Raw genomic sequence first — 24,809 nt, 5'->3', positions numbered from 1 at the left:
TATTGATGCCGATTTGAACGCTGATATACAATTTAATTAGTCAGGTTTTTCACAATATGTGACATTCAGATTATTATTAAACTGATTTTATATTTGAGTGATACACAATTGCTTCGACGGTTTGCGCTCATCGTAACTGGCATATACTTAGAAAGACTTTCGCCAGTTACAATATTAGTATGTTCCAATACATTGTATTTTGGTGTTAGTCTGCCTCAGCCATATACAATTATTTTGTAGAACAATATGCAGTCTGTAGGCAGTATATTTTCTACAGCTATACGCCCTAATGTTATTCAGTGAAACCCGTTTAAAACTTTAACGTATAGTGACCGGGTGTAGAACAAAGGTTTTGATGCAATTTTAACACGAGCATGCTTAACAAATAAATTAAACTGGTGTAACCCAGTTTGTATGAAGTTTTGGTTAAAAACAGATTAAATCAGCAAAAATTACAATTGTTATTTTTATACAAACACTTTTACAATAGGTACGTGTATATTAATTGTTTTTAAATTCTGACTGTTAGCACAATGGATTAGCAAGCGTTTGACAATCATATTAAATTGCTTAAAAACAGTACCTCTAAAACACTTTAGGGGCACTGATCAGCGAATAAAAACAACATATTTTGACAGTTTTTAGTCTGTAGTAATAGGAAATCTCTACACATTATTCCTAATTTGAAGCAAATCTGAAACGAGTTTAGGAAAGTTTTCGAACACATTTCGATTCCCACACGGAACAAATATTTGTGTGAGGCTTTGAGCTTCATACCGTCGTTTCCGGTTCTTTGTGCTCTTTGTTTGTATGTTTGCCAAGTACCGCAAAACAAGATTAATTCTTAGTGCGGGTATTATCTATGAAACAAAGATTATTAATTTGAAATAATCATCACATATTGCTAGGCTAATAAATGATAATGACAAAAACTGATAGGCGATTTCATACCAACGAACCTCGAACATCTTATGCAAAATTTATCAATATATATCATACTTTAGGATCGAGTTTTTCAAGTAAAATTTAAATATCCATAATTCCATGGCCTATAAGGCCGAGCGTTGATAATCGCGCTTCTGGTAACTTTAATACTATATTATTTTCTACGATTCCTATATTCAAATTATTTACTTTTCCTAAATAGTCTTCGTTTTATATTTGTAAATTAAAAGCTTTCAATATAACGTTACAGCGAAGAAAAGTTTACAGTCCCCTTCAAGGTAATTTGAATAACTGGCAACTGGAATATCATTTCAAAGTAGCGTTAATTAACTAGTTTCCATGACGTGCAACTCGCGTGACAATGTCAAAACTCATATTTCACGTAAGTTTGTGCAAAACTTAATTTAACTTAGCGAGAGATTTTAAGACGACTGTCCTGCGTTTTGTGATAAGCTGCTGAGAATCTAGAAGTTTAATGAATCTTAAGATGAATGACTAACGTAGGTATAGGACGTAAGCACATAATAATATTTTTATAGCATTGGTAAAATGAGACTGTATACTAGTGCAATGAACATTGCTATTCCGTTTGGTGGGTGGTATGAACAATTGTTTAGTTCTGTGATTCGTAATTAGTTGTTGACCGTGATTCATATTTATTGCATAAAATCTCGCGAGCAGCTTATACTTTGGTGTGGACACTTCTTGTTCTGTTGTCCATAAAAGCAATCTTGAGTTACTCGATAGTCGATAGCGGTAGAAAATCATCCAGTTCCAAAACAACCACAATGCGATCCACATTAATTCCGATCACTGCCAAATCAAAATGCAGAAATTCCGTCTATATTACAGAATTTGAATATTACGTCACGCGGCGAGATGTCACGTTTCATCTCAATTAAGTCGAAGATTGACGTGTTTGTCCCCAGTGTATTCTGACCATTATTCATCGAGCAGATACATTCATCTCCCGCGGGACGTATGCTAATATTGTTATGATTAATTAATACCGTTCAACTACCACTGAATTGAATATTTACTATCAGGATGCTTAACCAGATTTTGAAGGTGATTAACGGGTGGTATCGATAACCTAGATTCTGTAACGGCATGTTTTGTTACTGAATATGTTATTCAAAAACGTTTGAATTGAATGACTTTAAAGACGTCCAATATGGTCAATGTACTTTCATATTATTATTAGTGTAATACTTACATTGTACTACAGTATATTCTTAAAGCTCCTCGCTCACATAATAATTTCCTTCGCGACTGTTTTCATTATTTTAAATTATATACCTGATATAATATTTTACTCGTCTTTCAACACGATACGGGTTCCGTTACTGAAAAGGTGCCTTATAAAATTTTCACAAAAATATTTGAAAAATAAATACAACAACGAATAATATAGTTATTTAACGTAATACCGCAAATTAATATATGATATTTTATCATATATCTACTTTACATTCAATTGTTTACGCAGTTTGGTCTACATTGATTAAATATTTGTTTGCTTTACCAAATTCTCGTAGGAGTGCGTTACATTAGGTACACGTCATGACAATAACATTATAGTTTATGTAAGTACAGCAACCGCACGTATTAATGGATTAGTGGGATAAAGCAATGTCACAACAGATGGTTTACTCTCGTCAAGAGAAGGATACTCAGTCTATGACTGGCTTCTTGGCGGAGTGATAAAGGTCGCCACACTTCTTCACACTTCACACGGCTTCGATTTCCGCACGGAACAATTATTTGTGCGATCCACTAATAGTTGTTTCAGGTCTGGTTGCACTTTGTGTTCGTTGTTTGTATATTTGTATAAGTCTCTGCGACACAAGAGTGATTCTGAGTGCGAGAGTTGTTTTTTCAAATAATATAAAAATAACAGCACATTAAATTTTGTATTTATAAAGAATTTATAATTTATCTCGTATACAAGTATAATAACTTGATATTTCTCGCAAAATTTGGTAAAAGTGTTTCGTAGAACTAATATTATACCTACCTACTTATTCTACTCTAAAAGACTAAGTTTGATTTACTTAGAACCTTATACTTGATAAAATAATTCAAATACTAAGGTAGCATTTATTAATTACTTGAAATACTTATCAGTGCTGAGTGCCCTCAGGATATTAGCGCGTTCTGTCTCAAAAGTTTTATAAGGCTTCTCTTTATTTTAAATCCTCTATTTAACTTTGTCCTGACATAAGTCCCTAGGATTAATGGGAAGACACTGGCAGTGCTAATACTCTTTGCGTTTTTAATCGGGCTTAGTTTGCATTTGCCTTTAATTAAAATAATTCTAGCGACTCCCTCTTCAGTATTATGATCCATTGTCTAGCTTTCAAATTGTTCAGTCTTCAGTTTGGTGGAAATTTCATTATTGACGTCTCTTGTATATTGGGTTATCAAATTACTAGGCTTCTAAGTCTTGGAACGTATCATTAGGGAGATGAGGTTGTATTGTATTTGCACAGTCAGTAACTTAAGCCATTGAACTAAATTTCATACACTTTACATACAACTAGTACAAGTACATTTGTTGATATTGCGTATTACAACCACTTCTATATACGTTTTTCATATTAAACTGTTGCAGAGTAAAAAAAAATCCTGAATAATTGATAGTTAAGATTTTATTACTGTTTTTTGTGTGTTAATTTTTATTGAAAACATAGAAGTTGCTTAAAACTTATGATTTGATACGATGCTTTAATGGTTGACATACTTTACCTCTTCAACGATTTATTCAAATTTGTTTTATAGGAACACAAAATCTTTTCAAACATTTCATGAGTTTGCGGATACGTTATTTATAACCGCGGAGAAAAGTTAAACTTCTCTTATACTTGAATAGCTATAAAACGGAATATTAAACACTTAGTTAAGATAAGGAAGTGAGCCATATCCCGCGGGACCACCTCATCCTGATAACTGAGGCTAAATGGCTAAAGTTTTTGTTTTAAGAACCTATTATTAATTTAAACAGTTCTTGTGCGTAAGCCAAAATTATGTCGAAGACTCAAATATGCTTTATTAAATGAGTCTAATGAAGTCCACTTTATTTATTTATTATTAACTTAATATACAGAGCTGTATAAAAGCGGACATGATACCAGGGGCATTCTTTGCCAGTCTAAGATAGGAAAATGCAGAAATAGCTTGAAGGTGTTTAAAAGAGGAATAAGAGTAAGTTCAAAGAAGATGTAAGGGTGCTTTAATATGTTATTTCCTAGTGATAATATGATGAGTATCTGTGAAATGCACATATCAATCAGAATTGAAACTAAACACACAACACGCACTCATGAAATATACATGTTGTTGTAATGTAAAGCCTTATAAATATGAGTGTTGCTATAAAGAATTTTGTAGTTGATTGCACTTATTTACTCTACAAAATACGTACATCTCAGAATGAAAAAGAATAGCAAGGTATTTTAAACCAATTTTATAGTTGCAAAAATGACTTTCCACCACAAACAAAGCAAAGATTGTCTTTGTAATATTATAAAAATCAGTAAACCGTGGATTCTTAAAACATTGTAATTTAACTTGTAAAGGGTTTGTGAACATTCTTAGCTGTTGTTCTACCCACATGTTAGATCTAAACTTAATCTAAACATATTAGCCTGAGGGTAAGTAATTTCTTTGCAAAAACTTGGAAAACGATGTGGGTATAGGTTTAGAAAATGTCTAGGTAATAATCTTAACTTCTTTCTACGAGATAGAAATATGAATATTTGGTAGAACACTTTGCGTCTAAAAAATCGAAGCACCTCGAAAAATTCTTAAAACGTAATTTTTCTTACGAAATGCTTATCAATATAACAAAACGTATGTACTATAAACCAGGAAATCCAAATTTGATCGAGAAAAAAGACGCAGGTCCTTTGTTGATTTATTTAGAAGTCAACGATCACACTCAACGAACCAAACATAATTCTCCAAGTACATTTAAAATGCTTTAAAACTTTTTACGTACATAAAATACAAAAGTACATTCCGGTATTGTAATGCACGAAGTGTTGCAGAATTCCGATATCGGATCTATTGAAATTGTGGATAGAAGAAATAACTCTACGACGTGCCAACAAAATGTTGCTTTGTAGCGTACTTTTAAGTCTTTGGCACTCATTGTAGTCTATTCTATTGAAATGTATTTTGCATAACATCGCGTCTGTATTATCTTGAGATAGTGCTTTTATTTGACAAGTTAAGTACTTAGTGCTATTCTTGTATCTCGTTAGTTCAAAACATCAAACTTGATCAGAACCAAAGCAAGGTTTGCTTTGGTTTGGTTTGCTTTGCAAATGTGGCTCAATTTTTTTCCCGAGTAGCAACATTTGTTTGGTACCTAATTTTGTAAATTGACAAACTTTCGCTTTCTACATATTTTTTTAAATATTGAGCTAGATAATTTGGTGATTACGTACCTAGTAGTCCTGCCATATTGTTTGGTTTAAGTTTTAAAATGATGTATGTGGGAAGAATTGGCTACAAACTGATTATAATTAGTTGATACAGCGAAAATATTCAGGTTATAGTGACCGGCATTCGCAATAACCAACTCAGAACTTGGCTTGATATTCTCAGAATTCTGTTGTACCGCAGTGTAGGACCGTCGATCGTAATTTGATTGTATATGGGTGACGTTCTATTCAAGTATGAACCGAGATACGTTTAACTACCTTTGCTCACTGAATAGAATTGCCTCTACGGATATACTGTTGAAATGCTGTAGTCTCAGTTCTAGTGAGGCGAATAATATATTATGAATTCAGTTGCTTCACTAAATTCACTGGTCGGTGATACCTGAGTGAAAGGGTAGTAAACAAATGAATAATCTTTTATTTTTTTATCGCGTTAAAGACATGTTTCCCGCATAAGCTAAATAAATAATCGGCATCTTTAAAAACCTTTTTAAAATAATAGATATTTGAGACAAGAAAATCGTTGATATTTTTATTGATAGAAATTATCTATATTGATGTTACTTTAAAAGGCCGAAGTGTGGTAAATCCGTATGATTTATAATCAACTAAAGATCATCAAATTTCCCATCTTGCGTTGATCTATGTCGGATTCCTAAATAATGGTGTAAAGTGTTATTATAAATTCTATGAGTTTCAAAGAATATTATATTATTATTCTCACACGTGTAAGAAAATCCAAACACAAAGAACTTTGATTAGACATACAATTTTTATGTAAACAATGTCTGTTCCAGGCTTTTGAGTAATTACGAATTTAATTATTACTCTTACTCGTAAAACCCTTACGACTTTCGGTGAATTAAATAAAGCAGCATTGTTTTATGATTCCCTGAATTTAGTCGGTTTATATAGAAAACGTTATTGTTTTTTATCTACGCAGTCAATTGATCTACCGTTTACACGTGATACGACTATGGGTGTTCGTATTTATTTAGTGTTGTTATGACTGACGCACGATTTAGCGGCTGGCTCTGTGTGTGTGCTATTTTCTTTAGGATGAAATCACTGAACCAAGTTTGATGCAATATGACATGGAGATAGTTGCAATATACTCGTACGCTGCTTGTTTTTAAAATACAGCTCCACTTCTAATTTTATATTTTAGCAATAGGTTTTCAGTTTGTAAGTATTTAGGTCCGCTAACAGTCAATCGAGCAATATCCTAAATGGTATCTTTGTCACAAATAAACAAAATAAAAATACAAAACACAAAGCAAACTAATTATCACGAACGCATTTCCTATACGATGCGCGATGTGATGAAAATGTGTTCGGAGTTCTCGTATTAGTACGACTCTTGTTCCAACTGTTACCCAAAACTTCGTATTTTGTTCGTCGATTCCCGAAATTGAAATCCATTTAAGTCACAGCGGTCTCTCATCATATGGACGTTGTTGGGATCAGTTAGCTATTGTCTTTTTCGTATTTCCGAGTGGGAATTTCGACAAGATTCGTATTTCAAGGGGTTTATTTCATTGGTGAAAATTAGTTGCAAGAAAACAGTTAGTTGTGGGTGTTTTGTAATAATTTGGGAATAAATGTAGGAAGAATATTCCCAGTTGTCACCCCGGCGTAGAGGGGAGAACTGAGAATATACCAGTTTTTTTATTAGAATGGCTGGATGGAATGACCTTGTAATCCGTCAGTCCACATTATTTGCAAACAATAAAAATAAACATGGTTTCCGCGATACAATCCTGGTCCAAAATATGGCGCGTTATATCGGTTTATGTAATCCTACACATCAATAAATAGTAAAGTAAATTACCAATATCTCCAGAAAACTTATTAGGTGATACTTAATTTAAAAAAACCATACACGATGAAAAAGATTTTTCAAGAGCTTAATAGTCTTGAACTATTTTTAAACTGTATTTTCTGTTCACGTAGGTGGAGGACAGAGAATGTATTTTTAGAATCACAATTAACATTTGAAACCGATTCCAATCTCGTTCCGTGCTGATTGAATTTATCTAGGATAATTCTCTTCCCACATCTCTTTGCGTTTAAGAATAATTGTTTGTCGTAGTTAAAGCACTGAAACTGATCGCTTTGGAGAAATTAATTTGAATTACTTTGACTTTTTATTCTCATTTAGCTGATATACAATTTGTTTTATACTATAAAACTAGGAATTACACATTGCGTCGCAAATATTTAACCTTTAAGGACACAAAATACAATCACAATCGAAATAATTATTTCTTCATAACTCAAAGTAGTAGAATTCAAATCGCCCAAAAGCGATTTCCTTCGCCTTAGCTCTAGTGTCGAGTTGAGAGAAACATAATGTATACGTCTTATAAGGTTTATTACAAATCCAACTAACTTCTGTGACGTAACCTCGTAAGATCCTTAGTAAGATCCTAGTCTTGAAAACAATCTCTTGATGCATGACAGCACTTGTCTCCAGTATAACTTTTTAAAGTTTGGCTTCCTATACTAAATAGTACACAACAATACACATTCTAGTCAAAAAACACAAGTATCACAGCAAAAAGCACTTCACATTAATTTGTCGGTCTCTCGTGAGTTTTCAGCTTTGGTAATAGAATTTAAACATAAAATAATTTTACAGCTGTGTTTTACAAAAGCGATTTGCATAACACCCCTGCATCACATTCAGTTTTGGTAATAAACGGAATAATATATGTAGGAAATCAAGACTTTATTATGAGCAAGATTTTTTGTTCCGCTTTTTTAGCTTCCTTTTTCAGAACAAGTTGTTCGTTGATTACGCGATTCTACCAATATCGACTATCGACAACCGACTAGCTGTCGACAAAATTGTATGAAAATCAGATCAGCGCCTCTAGCAGGGGGCTCAGGAACTGATTAAATGTCAAATTCTTGTCACTCGATAGTACCGACTTTAGAGAACCGCCTATGTGTGTGATTAGTCATTTAAATAAATTTTCCCATGTAACCAATATTTACGTAGAACGTACACTTTTGTTACTTTTACTTTCAAAAGCCTTCCGTATAAAAAAACCTAAACCTATGCGTTAATAAAAACTATAAACTTTAACAAAGTTTAGTATAAAACTAAAATTTTCCCCGGCAGCTGTTCACCAGTGCATTTGAAGCACACCACACGTTCTGGAAGTTTGTTTAGAACTAGTACGGCGCACTAAAAACGGACAAGATAAAATATTACCTCAACCCAATGTTTTATGCGCTTTCCAAGTGCATGTTTTGTTTTCTTCGGTCTTTCCAATATTTACACAGCCGGCGTATCGACGGTGCTAGTTTTACAAGTGCTTTTGCTAGTTTCGGATGCAAAGGTCTTATTAATGATATGCCAAAAATGTTTATCGACTTTTTAATATTATCGGACGAACTGTATGGTTTGTGGTGAACCTACTTTTCCTGACAAAGTCGTTGAAGTGGCAAATTTCACGACTGTTTAGTCTTTTGCAAGTTGCGGTGGACGTATTTTTATCTCATTTAATAAACTCGTATCATAAAAATCTGACTTGCATCTGAATAGAGTTTCTGTCAGCAAGGAATCATCTACAATACATAAGTAAATGTCACTGACTCCAGTAGAATACACTACTTTTACGAAAAGTATTTAAGATTCAGGAGGATTATGTAAAAGAATACTCCTTATTTATTATCACATATTTTACGTTACACACGAACATAGGTTTTGTTGTTAAAGTTTTCAACAAATCTTTTTGGTACGTTCCTTCAAATCTAAACCAAAACAAACGTATCTACGATTCGCAACACGTGTCCAAAGCCTTTGTTTGTCGGTTTATTAGCCGTTTGTAGCAAAACAATGTTTCAATTTATACTCTTTTGTTTGTTCTTTTAAATCTCACAACAAATACGGGCTGGTTCAATAACAGAACGTGTACTGTTGAATGTCAGAGCCTTTGCTATGATCACTATGTTCAGTTGTAAAGAGATCTTTGTTACAAAGTTGTCTGTTGTTTAACGTTGTACTAGTTTTAATCTCAGTGATAACAAAAGGAGAGAGACAGATGATTTTAAAGATATAAAAATAGTTTTTGATTTAAGACTTAAGATTTTAAGTGGATAAACGTTGATTGTATAGTGCCTAAATGCCTTCATTAGACAAAATACAAATTATTTTATTGTGATACTAGAAGAAAGGGTCTTCCATAGCAAACATTTATATGTTATGTCGATTACGAATAATGTGAACGTTATTCGGAGAGCTAATGTGTAGAAGTAGGAGAGCAGTGTAGGTATTTAAGCGTCAAAGGGAAAGGTGGTATTATATAATTAGTAATATATGAGGTACCTAATAATATAGGGCAATTATCATTTTAGATTGCGACTGTATTTTACTGGTGGTCATAAAAGCGTGGTCGTAGCATCTTTGCAAAACTTTCTGAACGACGTGCCATAAACCAAGACTCAAGACGTTTCGTCTCAATTTACCGTAACAACGGACGTAAAGCTATGACGTCACGACTAGTCCATCAATAACCCTCCACCTGGCACGGTATAAATGAGAAAAAGATTAATGTGAACTGTTGGTCCCAATAAATCATGAAATTCTTACCCCTTACTTATAAACGACGCTTAGTAAAGCAGCATAATAAATCCTTATTTTTCGCTCACGCCCTAATTTTCGGGTCAACATTTTTTGTTTTCCATTCAAACGCAAAACAGAGGGAAGCCACGTATTCTGTGTTTCGTACTTTGCAGATTTTAAAGTTTGAATAGAGATATTTTCGTAATATCGTTTATTATTCCTGCAGGATTTTAATTCAAAAGTAAGGCCCTTTCGGATAAATAAGTACCTTATATTCAAAGCGAGTATGCTTACCTACATATCATATCATAGCTGGTACTTTGCCTATCTAGCGTCTTCTTGCCTTGATATGGGAACTTAGCAAATTTATGGGGATCTCCGGACACGAAGAGCATCAAAGTAGACCTGAAATAATTTTTCCTAGAATGTGGGTGTAATTAACAAACTCTGTTTACATTGAAGTAATACGGCATCTTAAATGTATTCGTAATCAATTCTATTTTTAACATTATTACAGCAGTTGCTGGTACTCACATTCAATTTACATTACTAAATATAGAAATGAGCACTTAAAATATCAGTTAATTAATTCAATGTTCAGTAAGAACTCCTTAAATAGACTTCGTCACAACCTCTCCGAAATTAGTCTGAGTAAACATTTTAACTTTTCCTTAAAAATAGAAAGGTTTTTTTAAACTGTATCGTATGATTATTATAGTACTGTACCATTATTTTCTACAGTCAGTACTATTGATTTTTTGACAGTTTGACATGTAAGATGTATTTCAGAAATAGTTCCTATAGCGCCCAATAAAGGCGCTGATCACATTCTCATACAAATTATCGATAACCAGCCGATTGTAAATCGCCCACCTTTAGATAACGGTTGGATCACGCAAGTTGTTTCTAAAAAGAAGTCAACTAAACTTCAAGTGCCTGTACTTACATAAGTTTCAACACAAAGTGAATTCTATTAAAGCGTGTGTTAGGAACTTTTACTAGAAGTCGATTAACAACTTTAATTCCTGGATGTAGTGAGCCTAACTAGTTTCTATGAGAGACTTATGTTTGTGAAAGACACCGCAATTGAAACTTTTATCAAGCTGATCAGCCCTTCATATCCCATCATAGGGGGCTTTGGAGGATCTTGCGATCCTCAGTGGTGAAAACAGAGTTTTTATATGCTTCGACCATACAACTGAAGCGATTTCTCTCACTAAAGCACACACAAAAGTCGTAAATACATAAGGATAACGTAACTTCAGCGTTGCTTAAAAAAAAAAACATGTTCGCGACTGAAACTCTAACTTCGAAATAAAACCACTGACACGTGTCAGCGGGTTGGCGACTTGGTTTGTAGACAAGCAAAGTTATTAAACTTATGATGAACCAGAAATAGTAATTCAAAGCAAATTATTACCCTTGACTCTCAAAGGCTGATGTAGCCAATTACAGCAATTAACGTTTGTTTGCGACTTGTTCTAAATTGATAAACGACTCTAATATTGTGACTGTCTGGTGCGATGAAAACTTTCACCCAACTGCTATTAGCTGTGAATTCTGACGCTGTACTGATTATACGTTTGTACTTACTTTTATTGTATAGCTATGATGATAGCGGAGCGTTTTGTATGTTTTGGTATTCATATTTTTTGTCTGTTATAGAAACAAAATGTTACCGATACCCAGAGAAAAAGGTTTTCCATAATGTGACTCTAAAAAATATATTATAATTTAGTCGTAAGAAACAAAGATTGGAGACACAACGAAAGCTTTTAATCTAATTGGCATATTCAAGCATAAAACAGAATTAAACTTGCCCTATTACATATTTATATTTTAACGGCATACATGCATTCCTAAAATACACTACCATAAAATAAAATTAATTTATTCCACAAAAGCAAGGTTACCCATATTCAGAAGCGAGCAGGCCTTTATTAATGTCGTATTAATTTTACAGCACACCAACCCCTTCAACGATATCGTGATAAAGTCGTTGTTAAAATACACGAATACTAATTCACCCTCACGCGACCATTGATATTATAATAAGGCTGTCGTGTGCTGTTTTAATTACTCATAAGTGAAAAATTTTACAAGGAATCATGACGTTGATGTAGCACTTTGATTTTTGTTCTACATTAGTTTGATTGGGACTTTGTGTGGTAGGCATTTTATGAGTAGATTCTTATTGTCGGTTATATATAGATAATAATTTATAGACTGTATTTAATAGTTTTACCAAAAAGGTTACCCTAAATAATGTTTCGAACTTATTATTAGCTCATATGAGTGTATCATTTGTATTTAAAATATGATTCAATTAAAATTAATCAAATATATAGTGGAATAAATATTATTATTATGATTGAATATGATGAATTCAAACTGAATCTTTAATTAGAAGTAAGCTCAAAGTGAAATGTGTATAAATAGATCGTAATATTTGTTTTAATAAATCCACTAGGTAAATTACAAATTCACTTCAAAGGAGAAACATCGTTCATTTTTTATTATAATTTAAAAGTATCATTCATTCATTTTGTGTCAATGTAAAATATAATTATGAGCACGTCTCGAAAAATGGCAACTACGAACGTATCGCAAATTAAAAAATAATTCAGGTAAATTGTTATTCATAAAATTAATCCAGTTTTGCAGCAAACTTTAATATTAAATAGCGGAGGTGGCTAAAAAATACTTGGAACATTATTTACAGAAAATCACGAGGATATTCAACAAGAGCGGGTTTGCAGGTATAAATACAATTTTTCATTTTGCCCCGAGGTACTGAACAAAGAGGAATTTTAATGCAATTTAGTAGTCGCATTGTGACCGTAGAGCTGCTCACATTTTTGCAGAAACACGGCTTACGAAAGGTGTCATGGAGAGAAAGGACCTGAAAATAATTACTCACCCGTGTTACTGATATAAGTAAGGTGTGCATTTTTAAAGGGTAAAAGCGCCCACGTTTGTACTCTACTGTTTTTATATGACATGAAATATTTATAGCTTGAGCCTTGCCTGTTATGTTGTAATTTTTACCTCAGTTTTATGAGATTTTTTACCTTCACAGAAAAGGTGTCGTGTACGTTTGTGTTTAAAAATTGTTGGTTATATTCATGTTTTGTGCTTTAAAACCTTGCGTAACACTTAACTTTAATCTTATGGGACGTAAAAAAAACCCATTTTATGAGATACTAGCTGACCCGCGCAACTTCGCTTGCGTCACACAAGATAATATGGCCATAATTTCTCCCGTTTTTGTAACATTTTTTACTGGTACTCTGCTCCTGTTGGTAGTAGCGTGATAATATATAGCCTATAGCCTTTCACAATAAATGGGCTATCTAACACTGAAATAATTTTTCAAATCGGACTGGTAGTTCCTGAGGTTAGCGCGTTCAAACAAACAAACAAACAAACAAACAAACAAACTCTTCAGCTTTATAATATTAGTATAGATTATGGGAGAATAAATAAGTACAAGCAAGGAACAACTGTTGATATGGTGGGTTTCTGTAGCGCAATTTTACACGGTCGGCACTATCGAGTATCGAGAATTAGCCAGTAAAATGTGATTAAATAAAATATTTTTAGTTGCTCATTAAAATTGCGGAAATTGCGCTCCTGACAAAACGTCAATAGTATTGTTTGTGATAAAATCACAAACAATACTATTTTATTTTACACTAGCTGACCCGCGCAACTTCGCTTGCGTCACATAAGAAAGAATGAAAAAAATTTTCGCCGTTTTTGTAACATTTTTCGTTGCTACTCCGCTCCTAATAGCCGTAGCGTGATATTATATAGCTTAAAACCTTTCTCGATAAATGGTCTATCTAACACTGAAAGAATTTTTCAAATCGGACTAGTAGTTCCTGAGATTAGCGCGTTCAAACAAACAAACAATCAAACAAACTCTTCAGCTTTATAATATTAGTATAGATTTCAAATTGGACCAGTAGTTCCTGAGATTAGCGCGTTCAAACAAACAAACAAACAAACAAACTCTTCAGCTTTATAATATTAGTATAGATTAACATTATCGACTTACAAACAGATTTTGTAATGTCGATGCAACAGTATCAATAAATTTCTTTTAACTATATGCTTTTATAAAATGTAACTAATTTGTCTTTGTATTGTTTCAGTTGTCAGCAACGTTGCTGGTGCTCCTTCACCTTTCGATGCACGTGGTCGACGAGGGGCATGCTGTTAACCCTAGTAAGTGAAACAATTTTTGTATAAGTAATAACACATTGTATAGGTAATAACATCATAAGTACAGGTTTTTTAAACAGTTAAATAGTAAGAATACACGCATACGTAAGCCAGAAATGTGAACTATACTACCGATACCTTTACATGCCTTTTAAAGGTATAGTATGCTCTTGTAATAGAGACAATACCTATGTGCCTTGGAGTGCACAATGTATCTGAAATATGTTTACAATTGAGGTATAGGTCAATCATCAAAAAAGTCGGAGCAAACAGGCCACTGTCTAATACATAAGTCTGGTCTGAGGCTGATATTCTTAATGGCTTACAGACTGGCTCGACTTCAATTTACGCGTTGATAAAATACGTCCCAAGAAAGATTGCCTAATGTCAACACAATAACAATCGCGAGCGGAGCAATAAATAAATTATTACGTAAACAACTTCTATTAAAAGAAAATAGCAGTTCAGATTGAGCAATCTCTGAAAGATGAATATCACCGACACGTGTAAATGTTACTTTATTATCTAAAGATCCAATTTCAGGTGCGAAGTAGAATCTAATTTACTCTATAGAAGTGTAGTATACTAAGGACAAAGAATATTATGTTAATGTCCTGAACACAAAAGGCAACGCGAATAACCTAGTATACGAACCTAGGCTTACGATATAAATGTTAAAGTGTGCAATAAAATCTAGAAATGGAATAGTAAAAAATTAAATAATAAGGGTACTGTGAATTATGTGCGACTTATATTTCTAAGACCATGACTTAATAGGTTTATATCCATAATAATAGTTAATAATCATAGTTTCTAAGTATTAATGGCAATATAGATTTTACGAGGTTTTGCACTGTGCAGCCGTGATAACGTGCACAACAAGATGCTCAATTATGGTATAGGTGTACACCCACGTTCGGCCATTAAAAATGTTAGCCCTATATTAAAGTTGGCGAAATAAAAATAGAATAAAATAAAATTAAAATACAAATAGCACTTTCCCCGACATGGGAATCGAATCCACAAGATTCAAACAATATAATATATACTCGTTTATGTACAGATGTCACAGTGTTAATAGATATCTTGCCAAATTATATTATCATTCACGTAAACTAATTGTACTCAATTTGGTGAGAGAGTACACGTGTCGAGAGCTCATTAATCATTATCGACGTCAATCTTAATTTAATTCAAAATCTTATTCTTATTTGCTCAATTTCGAACAAAAGTTACATCAAAAAGTTTGAAAGTAAACTTTTAGATTTACTTCTAGTTTGATCCAATTAACAGTCTTTGTAATTTATTATACAAAGAGATTAAGATGGATGTTATTTCTTGACTCTCCACGTGTATCCTAATCTCTAAAAAAATACAGTTTTATCAAGTTTTGATACAGGTTTTTTATGTATGTGAGAAAATGTTATCTAAATGTAAGTTTTTGTAAACGTTTTAATATATATAATATTATAATGCAACGGCTCTTATACGCGATTGAAAATTTAAAGGTTAGGGTACCTTATAATATAGTTTATGTTACTGTTATAAATTAAATCGAAATATTTTATGGTTCAGCTAAAGATGATAAAACTTAGAACGGCGTCAACAATGGGGCAGAGGATTCTTGCCACGAATATACCGGAATTTTATGGGTTATTGCAAGCAAGCATTACAAAATTGTTTATTTACTCGCTTACTTTTCATCGGTTATACTTTTAAACATGGCAACTTAAATAAAAAAGAGTAAAAAATTCAAGCCCAAGAAATCATTTCAATCTTAATTTCCATACAACGCTTCCTCGAACCTTGACATATAAATATATTATCAAAACAGCGGTAGATTAGATCCCTAACCCCGCTCTTTGATACTCAAATCCCGGCTGAGCCGTGCATTTGACACAGAAACCCAGACTAGGGCAAACGCAATCATCGGGCTTAACTCAACTCCTCGCCGCGAGTAATTTTCCCTGCACAAGTACTGCGAATGTACTAGAAAGAATAATAAACAAACAAATTATAAGCGTTTTGTTTAGAACTTTCTGTTCGTTGAATATTATAATGCAGAATAAAATGTTTTTGGTTCAGACTACAAATTATTATTTGAAAAACATGTTTAAAAAGCATTTTGAAGTTTTCGTTGAATAAGAGCAGTAAAATTTATGTATTATTTGTTTATTTTTACCTCCAGTTTGCTGCGCAGTTATGCATTCAAAAATATTTTGTTTCGGGGGTTGCCTATTAGTTTTCGCAAACTATTCCTTAGGGTAATAGAAAGTTAGTTGTATTAGGCGACAACATAGCCTCAAAATTTTTTCAACGATTGTTGCACAACTTATTTCATAACCGTGGCGTCACAAACACTAGTAGACTAAAATTTCCAGTAATACACTAAACGCTTGACGTTTTGGCCAGTGTAACCTGCGCCAAAACGTCACGCATTAGGTACAATCATGTTCGCGTTAATTGTCGTTTACTATGATATAATAATATACCAACTTTAAAGTAACATTCAAGTAATTACTGTAAAGCGTTACAGCCACGGTTTAACCTAATACAAGCAAGCCGGTCTAGTTCTAATGTAGATACATAAAGCAAGCACACTCGGGAGAACCACGAAGTAAATACGCCAAATGTACAACCGTGTGAATTCAGCTCCCCAAACATTTGGGATAATAGTAAACTTAGCTGGCTTTGTATAGCCTAAGTTAAGTGAGAAGGCTTATATCTATAAGCTCGTATATGGTAGTAGTGTGAGATTTCCTCAAAGGATTTGCAGTTGTAGTGTTTGGAATAAGATGAATTGAAGTACATGTTACCAGAACTCGATTGGATTACAATGTAGATGTAAGCAATGAATGTCCAAAATGTTATAGTGAAGTAAATTCAACACATTGTTGTCCTACTGTAATAGTTGGGCACGTGTTTGTTACCGGTATACAGTTGGTGTTAGGCCTCAAGTTCTTTACGATAGTATGCTGCTAAAGCAGTTATAGTCGTTACATAGTCCTAATAATTTCATGGTACATTTGGTCACAAGCTTTAACCTTCTTTACTTATTTAGGTCTTTATTTGATTAACATTAAGGTAGTCGAACTAGCTATGGACTGCACATAACAGTCCATAGCTATTCTGCCTATCTTATGGTTCAAGGTGAATACGTAGTGTTATACTACGTCGAGTTATAAACTAATTTCACCTAATTTACCATAACAATACATTCTAGCTACTGTTCTTCCCACATTAAGCGAGGTTAATACCCGATTACATCATTAGGAAATCCGGCATACGACGGCATAAGTCTTTTTCCCTGTCAGCCTTCAGACAAGAGAATAAATATTATTATATTCCTTCCTTGTACCATGACGAGGAAATTCGTATTAAACGACGCTAAACGCCTCCCTTAAGTGGTTCTATTTTATTTTCTGTGTCGTAATAGCAATTATTTCAAGTGTTGATTTGCCCTTTTCAAGTAAGTTCGGGAATATATTGGTTGATTTCTCAACCAATGTATTTTAGGCTGAGTGGGTATTTCATGATCGCGAGCGTTTTTGATTTGATGTTTGCGATGTTTTGTTACAAAAATAAATTGTATAAATCGTCAAAGTCAAATATATTGTTATGTTTTATTTCATAAAATAACATTTTGACAAGTATTTGCAATTATCCAACTATGTATTTTGACATCTACTACAGCTTTCAAGAATCCTAAAAAAGATTTTCCGAGATTTTGTCCAACCTAAATCAGAAAAGTTATTATAAGAACACTAATAAAACTTTTCTTCATACATCGTATTACATGTTTGGAAAAAAAAAATTGACAGAATTATAAAGATAACTAAAGTTCCCTTTGAAGTCGTTTGTTTAAAAAAATATTTACGGCCAGTCTGTTTCACCGACGTTCTGTGGTAAAATAAACTGCTCACTTCTACCGCGAACAGTCAGCTGGGGGAAATGGCTTGTAGTTTTAGAGGATACCCGGTTATAAGGTTGTCGGGCCACTTATGATAACTGCGGAGTTCGATATTACTTGGAAAAATTGCGATGGCTATTACAGTTCAGTTTTCTCGTTAAAACTTCAACGGAATGCAGGTTATATCGATTTGGAACGTCTACAATTTTTGAAGTTTGATATTGTTACGATTTTTAAAGTTCGTGCTAGTTTTGTTTCATCTTATTTCAATTTTGTTTTCTATGTGTCGTCTTCGTGTAGTTATTTGATGACAAACCAAGGTGCAAAAGCTTTTTAAGTCTGTAATAAAAAGTTGTGGTGTGTTATTTTACTTTTACCGCTCTTTATTTTAATTTTACCTTTTACATTGTTGAATTTTATATAAAAGATTTTAATTTAACATTACAATTTTATGTTAATGCATTTTCACGAGACGTGTCATCAGTGATAATGGACAATGTATGGAATCCAGGACGCGACGGTCTACGCTCAAATTAATTTATGTCAAGGTTTTAATATCACGTTTTCCTGCTGTGAAAATACAAAATAATTGATTGAAACATCTCATTTCAATATACTCTGTCTTATATACTTACCTATATATTAACATGTTCCAAACAATTTAATGTTATAGCCTAATATTGTACACGTAATTCAATATCTAATCATCCATCAAATACCGACAATAATAGTCTCTAATAATATCTAATGTATCAAGTGTATTAACAGTTCGTTAAACAATATTTAACGGTATCTTACGTACACTGTTTCTGTATATATCAACAGATATTGTAAACTAATCAACGCTTCGGTGACGCAATCACTACACATTACGTATAACCCAGTAGACAGAGGGTGCCCACAACCCTATATTTCCATACAGATTAATCTTAAACAGCTTCTAGCGTTTGACTACTACACTTGAACGATTTTAGCGCCAAAACACACAAGTTAATGGATAAATTCGATAAACCTTTATCGATACGCACTGCCACTACTCTATGTTTGCTTTCTCGATGGCAGTGTTGAGCCCGTAAACAGCGTGGGCGAAGCTGAACTCGCACAGCCAGCCACTACAAACAAAATTCTCTCTTATTACACACCTCATAAAGTTCATAATGGAATATTGTGAAGTCATAATTCGACTACCATTGGTTATTACGATGCCACGTATAGAGTAAAGAAACCCTTTGCAACGTCGCATTTGCTCTGCGGTTTGTTCGAGGACCACGGTTTGCGAATTGTCGTGTCGGCATGACCTCGTGTGAATTATGGTCAGGGAAATTAAATGCTGTATTAGTAAACGAACTTGTATGGAGATCAAGAGCCGATGCACGGTTATTAACGAGCTGTTTAAGTAAGCCAATGATTTGAGCAATAATTAGTGCTGAGTTCAGTTTGGATTTCATAGCTTTGGTGAAATTGGTAAATCTATTTATCAGTAAAATTAATTCTGATTATATTAAAAGCTTTTGATATTTATTATTTGAATAGGTACGTTGATTCTTTTTATTCTTTTGATTGGCAATATCACCATGCTCTATCAACAGGAGCTCAGAGCTGTCGTTTCGTTAAAAATAATGAACAAGTATCCAATATTGTTTCCAAAAAAATTAAATAGGTCGCAACATAATTGCACTCGGTGTGTCGAAATGGGTCGTGTGCATTTTTAGTGGTGGAAAAACAAAAGTTTTATTTGAGTGGAGCGTTGAACGCAGCGAAGCCGTTTCAGCTTTTGAGCAGGTTAATGTACATCACAGAAAACAAGGGGTGCGGATAAAAAATACGAAGTGCGCTTTGTAAATGCACCGGTTATTTTGGTACAACTGCCGGTTTAGGGAGGCTTTTTCAATCGTTTTGTTACGAATGAAATAGGCTGGCGGTTTTATTGGCCAGTTTAAGTTTGAAACAAATAGATTGGAATATTTTGATGGTTTCTAGTTTTGGTTAGTTGGATATTTGGTAACATATTTATTTCGCAGTTTTGAAACCTATATTGGTATTTTATTTCATAGTCTTTTCAAGCCGTTAAAAAGACACGGGGACGAAAAAGCTATCAAACTGATAACATCTATACGTATGCCTCAAATCTTCGCTAAACAAGTCGAGACGTTATATAAATATAACTCCCCAAAATGTGGGTCAAATTTCACACACCAAAATCTATCATTTTTATAATAAACATTCTTACGTACATAACATCACGCCTGTTATACCCGAAGGTGCGTGGAGAGGTGTAATACACCCCCGTTTCGCCATTGGCAAAATCAATCCTTTGTAATAATGGGCGAGCATTATTGTCATATACCGATATAAAATTAAATAAATATCTATACTAATATTATAAAGCTGAAGAGTTTGTTTGTTTGAACGCGCTAATCTCAGGAACTACAGGTCCGATTTGAAAAAAATTTTTAGTGTTAGTTAGCCCATTTATCGAGGAAGGCTATAGGCTATATATTATAACATCACGCTACGGCCATTAAGAGCGGAGTAGTAACGAAAAATGTTACAAAAACGGGGAAAATTTTGACCCAGTCTCTCTTGACGCAAGCGAAGTTGCGCGGGTCAGCTAGTACGAAATACAAATTAAATAGAAAAGTTTTTAATACTTTGTCATCCGGGAATTAAACCCGAGACCTCACGATCGGCAGTCGAACAAACGATAGATGACGCAACAGAGGCAGACATTATATAATATTTCGGGGAGAAAAATAAAGCAATATAAGGTATAGTGTACATTCGCCGATATGGCTGTATGATGAGCGGGTCACGCTGAATAATTTATGAAGGAGAGGGTATACCGTCAGATAACCTTGTGGGCGATAAACAAAGAACTAGTAAAAGTTAGAGGGGAATAATGGATATTTGTTTATCATAACTGTACCATTTCTGAGCAATAAAAGAAAGTTACGTGGATCCTTGTGATTAATTGTGAAGGGGAGCTGATTTTGTTGTTATGTTAGTTTCAGATTAGTTTAAGGACTGTTCTGCTTCAGATTTTATGGCTGAAGAAGGTATATTTGCAACAAATCTGCTATGCTAGCTTTTCAAATGTATGGAACAGCCTTTGTGGCGCAGTGGTAAAAGCGAACGCCACGCCACTACGTCGTAAAATTGTGTGTTTAATTCCGACTCGGAACAAATATTTTTGCATTCCACATGTAGAGTAAGTTACGGGTCTGTACTTTCCGTCTGTTGTTATATGTTTGTTAAAGACACCGCTACTTAAGAACTTACTTAGAATTTTTAGCCCGGGAGGTTTCTTTTTCAGAAAAATATGCGTCAAAAGCAGATTGAACAAAACTAATTGAACTCTATTATTCGTCAATAAGCAAACAACATTCAAGTTATTGATATCGCCAAGATAGTAGATAAATATTTTGATAGCTACATTAATGAAGAGGTTTACGATACATAAACTGTCTGAGCATACTTCCCCAATAAGGGATTATGTATTTAATCCGCTGTTATATTAGTGTAACCAATACGTTGTATCTCGATCTTTGAGATATTAGAGGCTGTAAATGTGGATAATAGGTATGATAACAGGTTACTATGAATATATAGTTTTGTTCTATATTAAGCTACAGTAACGATGGTCAATAACCTTCTTGTATATGTATATGCCATCAAAAACATTCTGTAAAAACCTCAAGTCTCGCCGTAAAAAGTTGTGAGATCTATATAATATCAAGTCGATTAATCTATTTAGTCTCTACTTAAAGGACCTTCTGTCTTAAGTTATTACGTATGTTATTATCATGCCAATTAAAAAAAATACCTTTAAAACAAATAGACCGACCTGGCCATCGCATGATTTAATTATTAGTATCACACTAATCAGCACGACGAGAAGACAAGTTAATGCTCCTGAAATGTTAATGGCGAATTTGTGTTTTCTTGCGATGACCAAGTCGATCTATTTGTTTTAAAGGTATTTTTTTTAATTGGCATGATAATAACATACGTAATAACTTAAGACAGAAGGTCCTTTAAGTAGAGACTAAATAGATTAATCGACTTGATATTATATAGATCTCACAACTTTTTACGGCGAGACTTGAGGTTTTTACAGAATGTTTTTGATGGCATCTCACTTCTTTTTGTAGAACGAACATAAGTCCAATTTGTATGGAAAGACGTTTTTTTTCCATAATTCAACATCTTTTCCTATGAATGTTGTTCAGTTTCATGGGCTAAACACCCTTAGTTATGCCTCATATAGTAGGTACCTATCTAGACCTATTATTATTATTTTCTATTACTACAGTGATAATGATTTACTAACTGCAAATGTAACCTTGTAATCCTATACATTTATATCGGATTACAAAGTTATTTATGCAGTTAATGTATTTAGAAAACTGGACCGAAATTAGAAAATATTTGAATTTTCCCATGATTAAGACACTAAACCCTATTTGTATTCTAAATTTGAAGCTTCTATGTCTGCTAGAAGTACCTTATACTTTTGATGATCGGTGAGTCAGTGAGTCAGTGAATCAGTGAGTGACAAAATGCAGAAACTTTAACAAGTTGTTATTCTTAAACTACTGGTTCAAATTGACTGAAATTTTAAATATACCGTGTTTATACAATGACTGATTAGTTGCTGCAAATTCAGGCTTCTTGTTTTATCCACAACGAAATTATAGGGGTGTCAAAAATAGCCCGAATTGCTTCGAGAAAAGGATGTTACGGCCGTGCCGCTTTTTTTTTGCTCGACTTGCGGGGGCACTTCCGTGCCCCCAGATATATGTAGATAATCGGTAATACATGGTATCTAAATATAGACATATACATAGTAGATAATCCTAAGTAACGATAGTGTCACACTGTGGTTACTAAAATATACTCTTAGTTATTTTTGAATAACAGTTGTTGACAACCTCTATACATATTCTTTTTAACAATCAATACGCTGTCTAGGTTCTGGTTATAAAAAGATTATAATTATGTATAAAAGAGAGAGTTTGGTGAGATTTGTATTCTGTTCTGTACGAATGTTACAATATTGTTTCTAATGGGGGCCAGTAATAAGAGTTGCGAAGTCTCTAATTGCATTACATGCAGCGAACATAACATCTCTACACTTGTTTACGGAACGAAACTTTAAAGTGTATCGCAACAAAATTTCGTGCTCGAAACTATACAGATATTCTTAAGAAACTGCTATGGATTGCCGTCGCTTACTTTGCATATAAATTATGTTAACCCTGTTCCTTTAAAAGGATAACCAGAGGCATTCAATCAAGCGCCACCGCGGCAAACGCTTAGCTTGCAGTGCATATACTGTCGCCTCGCCTTTCTAGACGGTACTTAAGTTAAGACGGGAAACTTATCCTCCAAGAATAGCTGCTTTGTCTAAAATGTGTGGCTTTTGCACTATAATGTGATGAAATATTTCATGGTTATATTGTAAACAAATTACAATAGTGTAAGTACTTAGTTTCGAGTGATGTTTTCGTGACAATACAGCGTGTCGACTGGATGGTTAAAACAAAAAGCTGATTTTGATTTTCTAAAACAAATAACACATTTAATATTCATTAAAATGTCTCCGTCAATAATAATAATGTGTGGAAAAAACAAGTATTTTTGTTTGTTATCGGTAGTAATTTACCTTTCTGCGCAACACATTTGGGAACTTTCTTTAAAAGAGTTAATAGAATTAATCAATTCAAAACATTTACATTTCAATTAAACAAAATCAATAAAATTACTATGTAAATAAAATCTTCAGTGAGACCTTAATTCTCTGCAATTAAAGCGAAAAATCTTCAAGGAAACTGCTGATAAAAAGTCTTTTAACCGTGCTTAATTATTTAAAAAAAGGCAGGCTTATCTGCATCGAGATGGTGATGATTCTAATTACTTGGTTTCTTAAGCCTTCTAGATGTCTTAAGCGACGGTTTCTGAGCTCAACAATTAATCAGCCCACAAAATAATGGTATTGTTATGCGCTCAATTTATTATCGCTTTAAAGTATCTCCAAGCAATTCCGTTTCCTTTGTTCTTAAATATTACAAAAGGGTAAGATATTTTTTTCTTTGTCTTTTTTTAATTTAATTTACGAAGATTTTTGTTTTATTTAACGTAAATTTTGGGACGTATTTTTATTTTGTCACCTCCTAAGCTAAGTATAAACACCATATTATATTCTTGACACAAATATTTGGTTTTGTGCTGTTAGGTTCTACGATACCATTAATATAGAAAATAGATAATATATGTCCAGCTTATCGTTTGATTGCACAAAGAACATTCATTTGGTGTTTTAGTTGTTCTAGTCAATCGCATACACATCAAACAATCGCATACCACGGACATACCTTTTGCTCAACTTACACAGAAACCTAATCATTTGCGTCGGAGTAGATATTAATTCAACAACAACAATTACAGCTAGGGTGATTCAGGTAGTTTAGAGGTATATAGCGTAAAGGTACGCATACAAAATAAAGTTTTGCTTAAATCCTTTCAAGTTAATCCTGATCATATTAACAAATACATCCGTTTCTATCCCACTGCTGGGCAGGGGTCTTCCCCAAACGAGGGAAGGGGTTAGGCCTCGAGCCCACCACGCTGGCCAAGTGCGTGTTGGGGACTTTTGCACGCCCTCAATAAATCTATTAAACAAATTTTAGGCACGCAAGGTTTCATC

The 24,809-nt window shown here is 33.5% G+C and overlaps 1 protein-coding gene across 2 annotated transcripts in view; it reads left to right on the top strand.

Moving 5' to 3' along the window:
* Nucleotides 1-24,809, top strand: part of Sol1 — a 384,779-nt gene that overhangs the window by 104,597 nt on the left and 255,373 nt on the right. For both annotated transcript variants that reach the window (XM_076119660.1, XM_076119661.1), the window contains exon 3: nucleotides 14,124-14,196. In XM_076119660.1, coding sequence (XP_075975775.1) covers nucleotides 14,124-14,196 — 73 coding nt within the window. The remainder of the gene's footprint in view (nucleotides 1-14,123; nucleotides 14,197-24,809) is intronic.

Source organism: Anticarsia gemmatalis, chromosome 11 (genome assembly GCF_050436995.1).
Source record: "Anticarsia gemmatalis isolate Benzon Research Colony breed Stoneville strain chromosome 11, ilAntGemm2 primary, whole genome shotgun sequence".
Classification (NCBI taxonomy): Eukaryota; Metazoa; Arthropoda; class Insecta; order Lepidoptera; family Erebidae; genus Anticarsia; species Anticarsia gemmatalis.
This window is presented reverse-complemented; position numbering and strand designations above follow the sequence as displayed.